The sequence below is a fragment of the Eptesicus fuscus genome, chromosome 11 (genome assembly GCF_027574615.1).
Source record: "Eptesicus fuscus isolate TK198812 chromosome 11, DD_ASM_mEF_20220401, whole genome shotgun sequence".
NCBI classification, from domain to species: Eukaryota; Metazoa; Chordata; class Mammalia; order Chiroptera; family Vespertilionidae; genus Eptesicus; species Eptesicus fuscus.
Genome location: NC_072483.1, coordinates 72,908,639 through 72,920,829, shown reverse-complemented (window position 1 = coordinate 72,920,829; position 12,191 = coordinate 72,908,639). Strand labels below are relative to the sequence as shown.

Sequence of the window (12,191 nt, the reverse complement as noted above, 5' to 3'; positions counted from 1 at the left end):
GTCTTTGAAGAACTGCATACAGGACGGTGGTCCCATAAGATTATGCAGATGTAGCGTGACTGGCGGCGCTCACTTGCCTGGGTTGCGGGCTCAATCCCCTGTGTGGGGCATGCAGGAGGCAGCCAATCAATGATTCTCTTTCATCGTTGATGTTTCTTTTTTTATTTTTTAAGGTTTCTGAAAGGTTTATTGAAATAATCTTGGCCTAGACATTTACTCATCACTCTTTTTTCAATTATTTTTCAACATTCTAAAAACTTTCCATTTAAAATACATTTTACATTTAACTGCCAATAATTTTAGGTAATACTGGATTCTTCCCCAAAAGACTATCATAACTGTTTCCAAACAAAACAAAAAACTTAATCCAATAGGATATAAAACTGAACTATGTAACCTATCACTGCATGTTTCAAATCCTTAAAGATAAATGTGGGATGAATTTGAAAAGGGCCAGGATCTGCGTTGGCTCCAAGCAGGTGAATGCAACATCTTATCTTTCCGCATTTACACCAACAGGAACACAGTTATGAGAATAAAGGGCTCCAGAGAAGACAGAAAAGGTAGCTTTTATTTCTCCAGCAAAGCCCTCCAGAATGTCCTCTCCATCTTAACATTTTCTCCAAGGACAAACCCACAGCTGCTGGCATTGCCTAATTTACTTGACCAAGGAATTCAAACCATAAATCAAAGTTTGCTACTCAACCCCTCAGTGCTGCCTCTCCCCCGCCCCCACATATATACACACCTCTGGGGGCCAATGGCATGCAGAGGAGAGGACAGACACTCATCATTGATGTTTCTATCTCTCCCTCCCCCTTCCTCTCTGAAATCAATTAAAAAAATTTTTAACCTTTTGCACTCGATTGCTTTTTTCTTGATTCCTTTATTCTAATGCTAACCGTGTTGAGTCACACTCGACATCCGAGTGCAAAAGGTTAAATCCTATATAATAAAAGGCTAATATGCAAATCGAACAAATGGCAGAATGACTGGTTGCTATGATGCACACTGACCACCAGGGGACAGACGCTCAACGCAGGAGCTGCCCCTTGGTGGTCAGTGAGCTCCCACAGGGGGAGCACCACTCAGCCAGAAACCGGGCTCACGGCTGGGGAGCACAGCAGCGATGGTGGGAGCCTCTCCCACCTCTGCAGCAGTGCTAAGGATGTCCGACTGCCAGCTTAGGTCCACTCCACATGACATCCCATAAGGGCTCCCGGACTGCAAGAGGGCGCAGGCCGGGCTGAGGGACCCTTCCTCCCCTGAGTGCATGAATTTCATGCACTGGGCCTCTAGTGTGTGTGTGTGTGTGTGTGTGTGTGTGTGTGTGTGTGTGTATATTTTTAATTGATTTCAGAGAGGAAGGGAGAGATAGAAACATCAATAATGAGAGCAAATCAATGATCGGCTGCCTCCTGCACATCAGACCAAGCCCACAACCCAGGCATGTGCCCTTGACTGGAGTTGAACCCGGGACCCTTCAGTCCGCAGGCCCATGCTCTATCCACTGACCCAAACCGGCTAGGACTAAAAAATATTTTTTAAAAGATTATGCAGATGTAAGATTCCTATCATCTAGTCATGTAGCAAAATGCATTACACAAATACCATTGTGTTACAAGTGCCTACAGTATCCAGAACAGTAACATGCTGTTCTGGTTTGTAGCCTGAGAGCTGTAAGGGAACAGAATTTGTCACTTGCAAATATGTCTCTTTAGCATAAGGATTATTTTAGGCTGGTTAATTTTAAGAAACCCTCTGACTTGGAAGAAGCTCTGAAAACCAAGTAGAAGTTACTCTTTGTAAAAGATATTTGTGCTTGTAGGGACCTCTCCATTTGTAAGGGTGTCTCCCTCACTGTACCAGGAAGAGGGGGAAGTACCTTATCCTCTAGAAAGTCTTATCAGTGTAGAAGACCTTGACTGAAATTTGCATAACAACCTTATCCTTTGTTTACTGCCCTTTCCCCCCCACTCCCAACATCCTTTGTCTTAAGCTAAAGATGGTATTTAAGGTGATGACTTCTGGCATTTTGGTGAGTTACTCAGATTCCCTGGATAGCTCCTAGCTCCCAAGTATGCATGTTATGAAATTGTTTTCTCTTGTTAATCTGTCTCTTATTACAGGGATGTCACAGCCAAGAGTCCAGAAGGGTAGAGGGAAAATTATTTTTCCTCCCCTACAGAGCTATAGGCTGTACTAACCCTTGGTGAGTAGTAGGCTATACCATATAGGTTTGTGTAAGTAAATTCTATATTTCCAGGACGACGAGATTGGCTAACAATCCATTTTTCAGAATGTATCCCTGTCATTAAGTGACACATGACTGTACCTAGTTTCCTTAGTTTTCCTGTGGAGCAAAAGCATCACTGGCCTCTTGCTTTTCATAGGCAATCTGCCTTTTTCAGGGGAGTTCTTAGAGGGGAGGATTGGCTGGAGGGAAGGGACATGCAGAGAAGGGCAGAAATCCTAATAATGTTAATAACTGCTACCTTTTATTGAGTGCTTATGTGCCAAGCACTGATGTAAGTTTTTATCACATATTTCATTTAGTTGCAATGGGTGAGTACAATATGAGCCCCATTTTGCAGATGAGGAAACTGAGGCAAGAGAACTTTAGTTACTTGCCCAAATTTATACAGCTAAAAAAATAGGATCTCGCCGAAACCGGTTTGGCTCAGTGGATAGAGCGTCAACCTTCGGACTGAAGGGTCCCAGGTTCGATTCTGGTCGAGGGCATGTACCTTGGTTGCAGGCACATCCCCAGTAGGGGGTGTGCAGGAGGCAGCTGATCGATGTTTCTCTCTCATCGATGTTTCTAACTCTCTATCTCTCTCCCTTCCTCTCTGTAAAAAATCAATAAAATATATATTTTTTTAACAAATAAGATCTCAGCCAGGATTCCGAGATCCAAAGCCAGGCTTTCTGATTCCAACACTGGCTTGTGCCTCTTATTCATCGAGGAAGGAGGAGAGAGAGAGAAACATTGATTTGTTGTTCCACTTATATATGCATTCATTGGTTGCTTCTTGTATAGGCCCATAACATTTTCCACAACAACCCTAAGAGTGGCTTCCCCCATTAAGTGTCAGGCACTGGGATCTAATTAGTTACATATGTTATCCCATAACATTTTCCACAACAACCCTAAGAGTAGCTTTCTTTCTTCCCCATTTTACAGGTGGGAAAATTGGAGCCCAGAGGTAGCTTGCCCAATATCACACCCCAAGAGCTACTTGTAGCTTGTAGCCCACAACTTGACTCACAAAGTAGCTGAGGAAAACGCAAAATGACTCCAGATTCTAGAAGGCAAGACTGGCTTTATAATCTGAAAGGTCTATCAGGCAATAAGATGGGAGGCAGTGAAGATTCTCAACCCTCACCCCCCTACTGCCACCATTACACACACACACACACACACACACACACACACACACACACACACACTCCCCTTTGGCAGACAGGTAGGATTATGGAGCTCAATATGCAGCTGGCTGGCCACTCCAGTATAAAGCTCATAAAATGTAAATGTATTAGCTGGGGCAGAAACTGGGGAGGGATAGAAGGAAATTATTCACTAACTGGAATGCATTTCTCAGATCAGCTAGGCAGTATCAGGGGAGGGGGTCTCCAAACTGAGTGACCTGAGAGAGGATCTGCCCCCTAAGTGACAAGCTATGGCCAGTAGCTGGAAAGGGGAAGATTGGGTCCAGCAGGACAGGAGGAAGGCCTCCCACTTGCTAAAGCCAGGGTGTGCCAGGTCCCACCCTCAGAGGCGGGGCTAGGCTAAGCCCGTGGCCACAGTTCCATCCCTCCAGAACCCAGGCAAGAGCAGAGCCTGGGCTGCCACGAGCCTGGGGCCCTACTATCCCAGAGTGGAGGCACCATGTTCTCCCCGGCCGGGACATCAGACATCTCCAGAGGCCCTGCAGGGCCAGCTGCAGCAGTTCCCTGACACAGGACAGCCCAGGCTGACGAGCACCTGTCTCCAACTGCCATGTGAGTCGCTACGCCCCTCCCCACCCCAGCCCTCAGCCCCAATCCTGAAGAAGCCATTGCCACCAGAGCCAGCAGGGTCACACACCACTGGGAAATCGCTCCTGGGGCTGGCCCTTCTCTTCTGGCCGCTCTGGTGGAGGTGGGGTAGGGGACTCACTCAGAAGGGCTGGAGCTCCAGCCCAAGACCCAGAGGCTACATTGGAAGTAAACCCTGAGGTCTTATGGGGTTTAATAAAGTTGACATGCAGGGACAAAGGGGAACAGAAACTGGAGGGCTGCTGAGAAGGAAAGATGTCCTGAGTTGGGGGCAAAGAGAAGATTGAGGAAGAGAAAACGGGGGAGGGGAAGGGGTGCAGCAGCTTGGAGGCCCCGAGTGGGGGCCTCAGCTTCTCCTGAGTCAGGGCGGCTGTGGGGAGGGGGCAGTAGGAATCCTTTCCTTATTGACTTTAATCGTAGCAACAGCAGCTGCTCCCGGGGACAGAAACAGGCGTTCCCACAGGGTCCAGGACCCCTCCCCGTTCCCTGATGTGGCTGTGGGGCTGGGGTGCTGGCAGGCTGAGAACAAGGAGCCAAGTGAAGGAAAGGACAGGGACAGAGCCAGCTGCAGAGGCCAGCCCTGCCCAGCAGCTCCTCTCCCCTCTCCTGGGGGTCAGCTTCAGCCCCAGGGTGTGGGAGGTGTCCTCCTTGCTGCTGGCATCTCCACATTCACTGCCAATCCTCCCCCCCTCCCCCCACCCCACTCACTTCTACCCCCAGCAACTCCTCTCTCTCCTCCAGTTCCCAGGAAGGGACCTGTTGCTAGTGGTGCAGATGAGTCAAGTTTATGGGCTGGAAGTCCTATCCAGAGGCTGCTCACTCACCTGTAACCAACTGGCCACAGGGCATATGGAGATGGTGGTGCAAGGGACAGGACATCCCACTTACTGCCACCATTGCCCTGACCTCGCCACTTACTCTGATGCTCAGTGATCTCTCTCTGCCTCACTCCTGCCCCCACCCCAATCCTAATGTTCTGGTGCCAACCAGGCTTCGAGATCTGAAGACAGGGACCCCTCTCCTTCACCTGAGCACCCACTCCTAGCACCTGGCCCTAGCCCGGAGGAGGCTGTCAGCTTTGGCTGACCACTACACCAGCCACACCCCGTCTTCCCTTTTGGCTAATTTAGAGGCCTTGCCAGTGGAGGCAGGGATTGCTCTGGGGCTGGGTGGGTCCATCTTTCAGCCTAAGCAGGCATAAGCACAGCTGCCCAAGGGGGCCAAGCAGATAACAGAAATGGGTGAAGTGGCCTGTGGGGAGGTCCCCACTCCAGCTGGTCACTAGCATACAGGACATGGGTGTTGCCACAACTTATTTCTTGCTTTTTTAGAAAAATATTTTTTTATTGATTTTAGAGAGGAAGGGAGGGGTAGAGATAGAAACATCAATGGTGAGAACCATTGATCGGCTGCCTCCTGCACGCCCCCCTACTGGGGATCAAGCCCGCAACCCAGGCATGTGCCTTTGGCCGGCATCAAACCTGGGACCCTTCAGTCCCTAGGCTGACCGCTCTATCCACTGAGCCAAACCGGCTTAAGAGAAGCCAGAAATAGAAATTTTAATTGGCCATTAATTGAAAAAATGTGTATACAGCCTACAGCCCATTGGGCTACAACCTCTAGATTAATATGTATTCCCGAGAGGACAGTGACCGCAGCCCCACCCTAACTCTGGCCACCCCATCTCCTGTACAGGCATGTCGGCCGTTGCTCCAGATTTTCCGTCCCCAGACCCAAGATGACACCCAACAGCACCAGGGAGGTGCCCGGCGCTGTTCCCATGGGAGCCTTTGGGCTCTCCCTGGTCCTGGCAAGCCTCATCGTGGTGGCCAACCTGCTCCTGGCCCTGGGCATTGCCGGGGACCGCCGCCTGCGCAGCCTGCCTGCTGGCTGCTTCTTCCTGAGCCTGCTGCTCGCTGGGCTGCTCACAGGGCTGGCACTGCCCACACTGCCAGGCCTGTGGCGCCAGAGCCGCCGAGGCTACTGGTCCTGTCTCTTCCTCTACTTAGCTCCCAACTTCTCCTTCCTCTCCCTGCTCGCCAACCTGCTGCTGGTGCACGGGGAGCGCTACATGGCAGTGCTGCGGCCTCTCCGAGCCCCTGGGAGCGCTCGGCTGGCCCTGCTCCTCACCTGGGCTGGCCCCCTGCTCTTCACCAGCCTGCCCGCTCTGGGGTGGAACCACTGGGCCCCTGGTGCCAACTGCAGCTCCCAGGCTGTCTTCCCAGCCCCCTACCTCTACCTCGAAGTCTATGGGCTGCTGCTGCCTGCCGTGGGTGCTGCAGCCCTTCTCTCTGCCCGTGTGTTGTTCACTGCCCATCGCCAGCTACAGGACATCCGCCGGCAGGAACGGGCAGTGTGCCGCGGGGTGCCCTCGGCCCTGGCCCGGGCCCTTACCTGGAGGCAAGCGAGGGCACAGGCTGGAGCCACACTGCTCTTTGGGCTTTGCTGGGGACCCTACGTGGCCACCCTGCTCCTCTCGGTGCTGGCCTATGAGCAGCGCCCACCGCTGGGGCCTGGAACTCTGCTGTCCCTTGTTTCACTGGGCAGTGCCAGTGCAGCGGCCGTGCCTGTGGCCATGGGGCTGAGTGATCAGCGCTACACAGCTCCCTGGAGGGCAGCTGCCCGAAGGTGGCGCCGGGTGCTGCGGGCAAGAGCCTCACGGAGCAGTCCTGGCCCCGGCACTGCCTACTGCACCAGTAGCCAAAGCAGCATGGACCTGGACTTGAACTAGGGGCAGGGCCTCTGCTCACTCCTACGAGAATCGTCCATCCATCTCAGCCATGCCTGTCTCCACTTGTCTGCACACCCCTGGATCAGAGACCCTGCCCTTTTTTATTGGTGGAATAAAGCTCCTCTGGCCGAGTTTATTGGTATCTCATTCCATATCACAGAAGGGGAGAGGCAGGTAGAACAGCTGTGGAAAGAACCTAAAATAATGGAATCAAGGGAGATTCCAACTCTGGAGAGAGCAGCAATTGTAGGTGAGACTGCACCACCGGCAGGAAGGGCGAGCTGAGTACTGAGAGTCCAGCACCTGTGGGGCTTCACCCTGGTATGCCCCTCACCTGTTCTCCCTCAGGTCCAGCCACCACAAAATCCACAGACATTGTCTCTGGGAAGTATATTTTATTTACATTTTTAAAATCTGTAACTAATCTCTCTCTTCCTCCTTTCCACCCCCAGAGACTTGGGAAGGGAAAGAACAGGCACCTCAAACACCTACTCCCCACATACAAATAGGCACCCCATGACTCACACCCACAAATGAAAGCAAAAAAGAAAGAGGTCTGAACCTCCCTCTGAGAGATCCCCCAGGTCTGGGGGAGGAGGAGGGGCCTGAGGGGTGAAGGGTGGGTCTCTTAAGAGAAGAAAGGGACAGGGGGGCAAGTCAGTGTGAAGGGGTTGGAAAGTAGTCCAAGGCCCCTCCCATCCTCTTCCTTCATACCCTCCTGCCTCTGCTGGTGAGGGGTCTCCCTTCACCTCCTCAACACCAGACACAAAGCAGAGGCTGCAGCCACTAGCGGTCAGGTCTCTGGACACAAAATACTTTTGCTTTGTGGTCTCCTGATGTGGTCACCACCAGGGAGGCATCTCTGTGGACAGAAAGAACAGGCTCATAGGGATGGGGGCCTTGGGGCTGGCTCAAGCCCATGACCCAGGGGCCCCCGGTGGCCCTCTCGAGCACATCAATTCTATGCCCTTGGTGCCTAGCACCAAGCTGACACTCCCGTGTCGAATGAACACATATAAAGCCAGCAGTCAGCGAGGAAATGAGAGGAACCACAACATGGGGGAAGCAGTCCCAGCCCCTCAGCCCCGGGACTGACATGAGACCCAGCAAGTCACTGTCGACCAGAAGCAGCAACTCCCTCGGGCTTCCCAGCACTCCTGCCTCGGAAGCCACAACCAGGTCTTGGGTCCCAGCTTCCTCAGGAAGCCCCTCCCACACCCCCAGGTCCCTGTGGCCCTCCACATGCTATCCCCGCCTTCCAAATACAGAAACCCCAGCCCTTGCCCAATTCACTTACTTGCTGAGGGCAAAGTCCAGGATCTCGGCCGTGTGGCCCCGGTAGTCAGTCAGCAGGCGGCCAGTCCGAGCGTCCCAGAGGCGCACGATGCCATCCAGACTGCAAGTGTAAACCACGGCGGTGCCCGCCTCCCACAGCAGCTGCACGATGCCTGACTGCACGGGTGCAAGAGGCAAGGGACGTGAGAGGAGGAGAGCAAGGAGGCATCTCAGGGAGGGAGGGAGGGAACATGGGCCATAGACAGGACCAAGCAGGAGCCAGGTCTGGGGTGGATGCTGACAGAGGCCTGGGCCTCCCCACGGGTGCCTGTACCTGGTGCTGACATTGGTGCCTGAGGGTCTGCGTAGACAGGTCATAGATGGCCAAGGTCCCATCCAGGTAGCCAACAGCTGCCAGAGGCATCCTGGGTAGAGGGGAGCACCACAAAGCTCACAGAGGGACCTGGGCCCACGTGCCCTTCGTTCCTTCCTGGTCTCCCCGCCCAGGCCCCTCCCCAAGCTCAGTCCCTCTCAACGCCAGGCGGCCTCCAGGCCAAAGCCTTAGCTCACACTCACACACTGCAGAAGCCCAAGGATTCCACTGAGTTGGACTCGCTCTCCTCCCCTTCTCCCAGGTTGGGCTGGGAGGCCACAGACTCAGGCCTGAAAACACCCACCACCTATGAGCCAGAGGAAAGTATCAGAGAAGGTCCTAGAAACATGGTCCTCTCATAGAGAAGGAAGGTGGAGAGGAGGGAGGTTGAGTGAAGGATAAGAAAGGGAGGGGAGAAGAGCGGAAGGCTTCACAGCAAGGCTTCAGTTCCACTCACCTTGCCGGTGGTGGCACTGACCAACTTGGCCTGGCAATCCACAGAGCCAGTTAGGATCAGGCTGCCATCCTGGTTGGTGGCGACACAGGTCAGAGGGCCCTGGTGACCCTCAGTCCCTAGGATGGAGCAAAGGAATAAGTCAGACTTCACCCTGTCCCCTCTGAGTCCTGTCCCAGGTCTTAGCCCCTCCCCCACAAAGGCCGAGGCTAACACTGCCCCCAACTCTGATACCTTTTAGTACATGGATAGGGTTTCCCTGCTTCAGGTCCCAAATCCTGATGGTGCCATCTTCATAGCCGACCACAGCTCTCTTTCCTAAAGGGCCAGATGTACAGATGAAGAGAGAAGGACAGACCACACACTCAGACACACCCAAAGAGGGAATTGGGGGTATGGGCGGGAGCCAAGAGAGGGAGACAAGAAAGTGAGGGAGCAAACACTACCCAGGACCCAGCAAAGGAGACTCAGTTCGGGGTGGAAAAGAGGGAACTGTCTGCTCTGGGGCCTATGAGGTCAGTGCTCCTGAGAACAGGCTCAGAGTGCAGGCTGAACCTGGCGTCCAACCTCTCTGCACTCAAGAAAGGACACTCGGGGGAGCTTATCTCACCATCAGGGAGGACTCGGCCACAGGTGGCTGGGCAGTTGGGACCCTGGAAGGTCTTGCAGTCACCATTGGGGACCTTCCACATCCATGTGTTGCCATCAGCAGTGCCCGCCAGTAGGATAGGTGCCCGAGGGTGCCACTCCATCCACTGGACAGGGAGGAAGAGTCAGCAGGGAGGCCCATCACCCCATCCCACCTAGGAACCTGTCTTCTGAGCCCCACCAAGCTGCCTCTGCTACTGAGCCAGGGAGGACAGTCTAGGTAACAGGCACAGATATTCTTGCTGTACCTTCAGAGTGCACTGGCCGGAGATGGCTTAGTCTGGAAGGTGGAGCCGAAGCCCCAAGCTCTCACCCACTACCAACCAAGGCCCCTGAGTTGAATCCACTCTAATCACCTCCAGGTCTCCTGCTTCAAAGGACCAGACCTCCTCCTTGGTGTCCACCTGCCACACTTTCAAGAGGCCACTCATGTCCCCTGTGGCCACTAGGGTAGAGTCATGGCTGAAACCCGCACAAGTCACAGAGTCCTTATGGCCTTCAAAAAAAAAAAAAAAAAACCAGAAAGAGAACATCAGGGCACCTAGTGCTTGGGGGCACATGACCTAGGTATCTGGCCTCCTGAAAGGACCAGCTGAGAGAAAAAGAAAAAAAAAAGTGGATCCCAGCAGAATAGGTGACCAAATTCATTGTAGTTTCAGGAATCAACACACCCAGGTCTCCCCAAGGAAGACAATGCTGGCCCTCCACTCAACCACACGTAGCCTAGGCCTCGGTCTTACCTTCTGTCCATTCTGCACCTCTGCCTGGAATACCCACACCCTTCCCTCTTCCCAAATACCCCTACATCAGCCTGTGTCTCCTCCTCTCAAGCCTTTCCCAGACTCCCTTGCCCAATTAGTGCCTCCCTCCCCTATATCCACAACAGACTATGCTATTCCTCTCCAGAGTCCTCAGGCCCAGCACAGAGCTGGCAAAATGGGGGTCAATAAATGGCTGTTAGATGCACAACTGTTGCAGGCTAGCCCCGGAAGACTTCCAAAGGGACACGACCTCAGCTGGGCCCCCTCACCTGCACACTCAAAGAGCAGCTCCCCATCGCTGAGCCTCCACACGAAGGCTTTGTCATCTTCACCCCCTGTCACCGCCAATGTGTTGGTCTTGGGGTCCAGGCTCACACAAAACACAGATGCTGTCCCAAGAGATAGTTCACAAGTAAGGGGATGGGGCTCCCACCTAGGGTTCTGTCCTTCAGGACCGGCAGGAAGCCCACCCCCTTCCACCCAAAGAAGCATGTCTTTCCTCCTGGAAAAGAAGGATGCATCCGAGTTCCGTCTAAGTTTCAAGCATCAGATAGTTGGAGAAACCCCTCCCCAAGCTTGCCAAGCTCCAAATCCTTCTCCAGAGCAGATTCCCCCTTACGATGCTGCACCCTTCACCACCCCACCCTGATGCCACGGACAACAGGAAAGTATGTGTGCAGGGCTTACAGCTCTCAGCATGGGATGCCACCAGGCTGGGTACAAACAGAGGGAGAACATCGTGCTACTGGTTCCTTATTAAGAGCTGACATTTGAGGATTATATAAAACATGCTCAATGTAACTTACACCAAAGTAACGTTTTAAAAGAAAACTAAGACCCAGGGAGACTAATAAAGATCATAAATTGGTAAGGAGCAGAGGTAAGATTTGAACACGGGTTTCTCAGCTGACTCCAGGAGCCAAGCTCTCCTCCATTCCATCACACTGCCCCCTTTCCTGTGAGTTCCTCCAGACCAGGGCTAGCAGTTCCCTCAGAATGCTCAGTACACAGCCCACATGCGATGCTCAAATGGCCTCCTGGCCCGAGTTTAGGATGGATCTCCTGAGAGACCTACCTGAGTGCAGTGCAAAGGTGACCTCGCTGTCGTCTGGGCCCTCCATGCTGCCAACCACCCCTTCCTGGGGTTCCAGAACCCAGCCCTCCTCGTTGCCCTCTTCCTCTTCCTCCTCTTCCTCAAAGTCCACATCTTCCATCTCCTGGGCTAGATCATCTGCATTGGTCAGAGGGTCAAAAAATGGGGCTTAGCAGGCAGGAAGAGGGATGGAGACAAGCGTGGGGAGGGCTGGGGTGGGTCATGTGGCAAGAGAGTGAGGTCAGACGAATGGGATGAAGAGGGAGCGAGAAGGTGTGTGGGACGAGGACAGGAGACGCTGCGTACCTGGCGTTGGCCAGAGACTGGAAAGGAGGACCGAGGGGATGATGGGAAGGGGGTGTGTGAGGGGAAGGGCCGGAGGAGGCGTCAGGGGAACCCCCACCCGGCCAGGCCCGAGCACTAAGTGTGGGGGTGGGAGGAGGGGGAAGGGCGAAGAAAGTCGGTAGGAATGACCGGTAGGGCGTAGAGGGGAGGGGGAGAAGCTGGGGTCATAGGCCAGGGGTGAGCGCCTCCTGCCCCACGGCCTGAGGACCGGCCGTTCTCACCCGGGTCCGGCGGACCGGGATCCAGTTCTACCACCTCGATAATCTCTTCATCACCATGGAAGCTTAGGGTCTCCAGTGGGGGGGTGTCAGCGGCAGCCCCGCTTTCCGATTCGGATTCCATGCGGCGAAAGCAGCGGATCCACTTCTCAGGGCCCAAACGCCTCCCAGAGTCAGCGCTGCGCGACGACGCGGAACTCGGGCCCCACCTCCCCGGGAGGAAATAGGCGTAAGCAACTCTCCGGAAAGGAAGAG

General features: G+C 53.7%; 2 protein-coding genes across 2 annotated transcripts; one reads left to right on the top strand and one right to left on the bottom strand.

Annotated features, from left to right (window-relative positions):
* The first annotated feature begins 3,683 nt into the window (after nucleotides 1-3,683).
* GPBAR1 (G protein-coupled bile acid receptor 1) lies at nucleotides 3,684-6,900 on the top strand. Its single transcript, XM_008145177.3, has 2 exons — nucleotides 3,684-4,002; nucleotides 5,734-6,900. Coding segments are annotated over exons 1-2 (1,038 nt in total). The 5' UTR covers nucleotides 3,684-4,000; the 3' UTR covers nucleotides 6,770-6,900.
* Nucleotides 6,901-7,149: 249 nt separating this feature from the next.
* AAMP (angio associated migratory cell protein) lies at nucleotides 7,150-12,147 on the bottom strand. The gene is made up of 11 exons (XM_008145175.3): nucleotides 11,940-12,147; nucleotides 11,356-11,511; nucleotides 10,550-10,669; nucleotides 9,876-10,015; nucleotides 9,482-9,626; nucleotides 9,106-9,189; nucleotides 8,875-8,990; nucleotides 8,621-8,724; nucleotides 8,379-8,469; nucleotides 8,067-8,221; nucleotides 7,150-7,631 (listed from the first exon to the last, which is right to left on the bottom strand). The coding sequence occupies exons 1-11, from the start codon at nucleotides 12,058-12,060 to the stop codon at nucleotides 7,556-7,558; spliced, it is 1,308 nt and encodes a 435-aa protein (XP_008143397.1). The 5' UTR covers nucleotides 12,061-12,147; the 3' UTR covers nucleotides 7,150-7,555.
* Nucleotides 12,148-12,191: the final 44 nt, after the last annotated feature.

Excerpts from the sequence above, each read along its gene's own strand:
- AAMP (XM_008145175.3), bottom strand. The coding sequence starts at position 12,060 with ATGGAATCCGAATCGGAAAGCGGGGCTGCCGCTGACACCCCCCCACTG. Across the intron at positions 9,627-9,875 it reads TTGAAGCAGGAGACCTGGAG|TGGATGGAGTGGCACCCTCG; the intron begins GTGATTAGAGTG and ends CTCCCTGTCCAG. Across the intron at positions 9,190-9,481 it reads TGGCCGAGTCCTCCCTGATG|GAAAGAGAGCTGTGGTCGGC; the intron begins GTGAGATAAGCT and ends CTGGCCCTTTAG.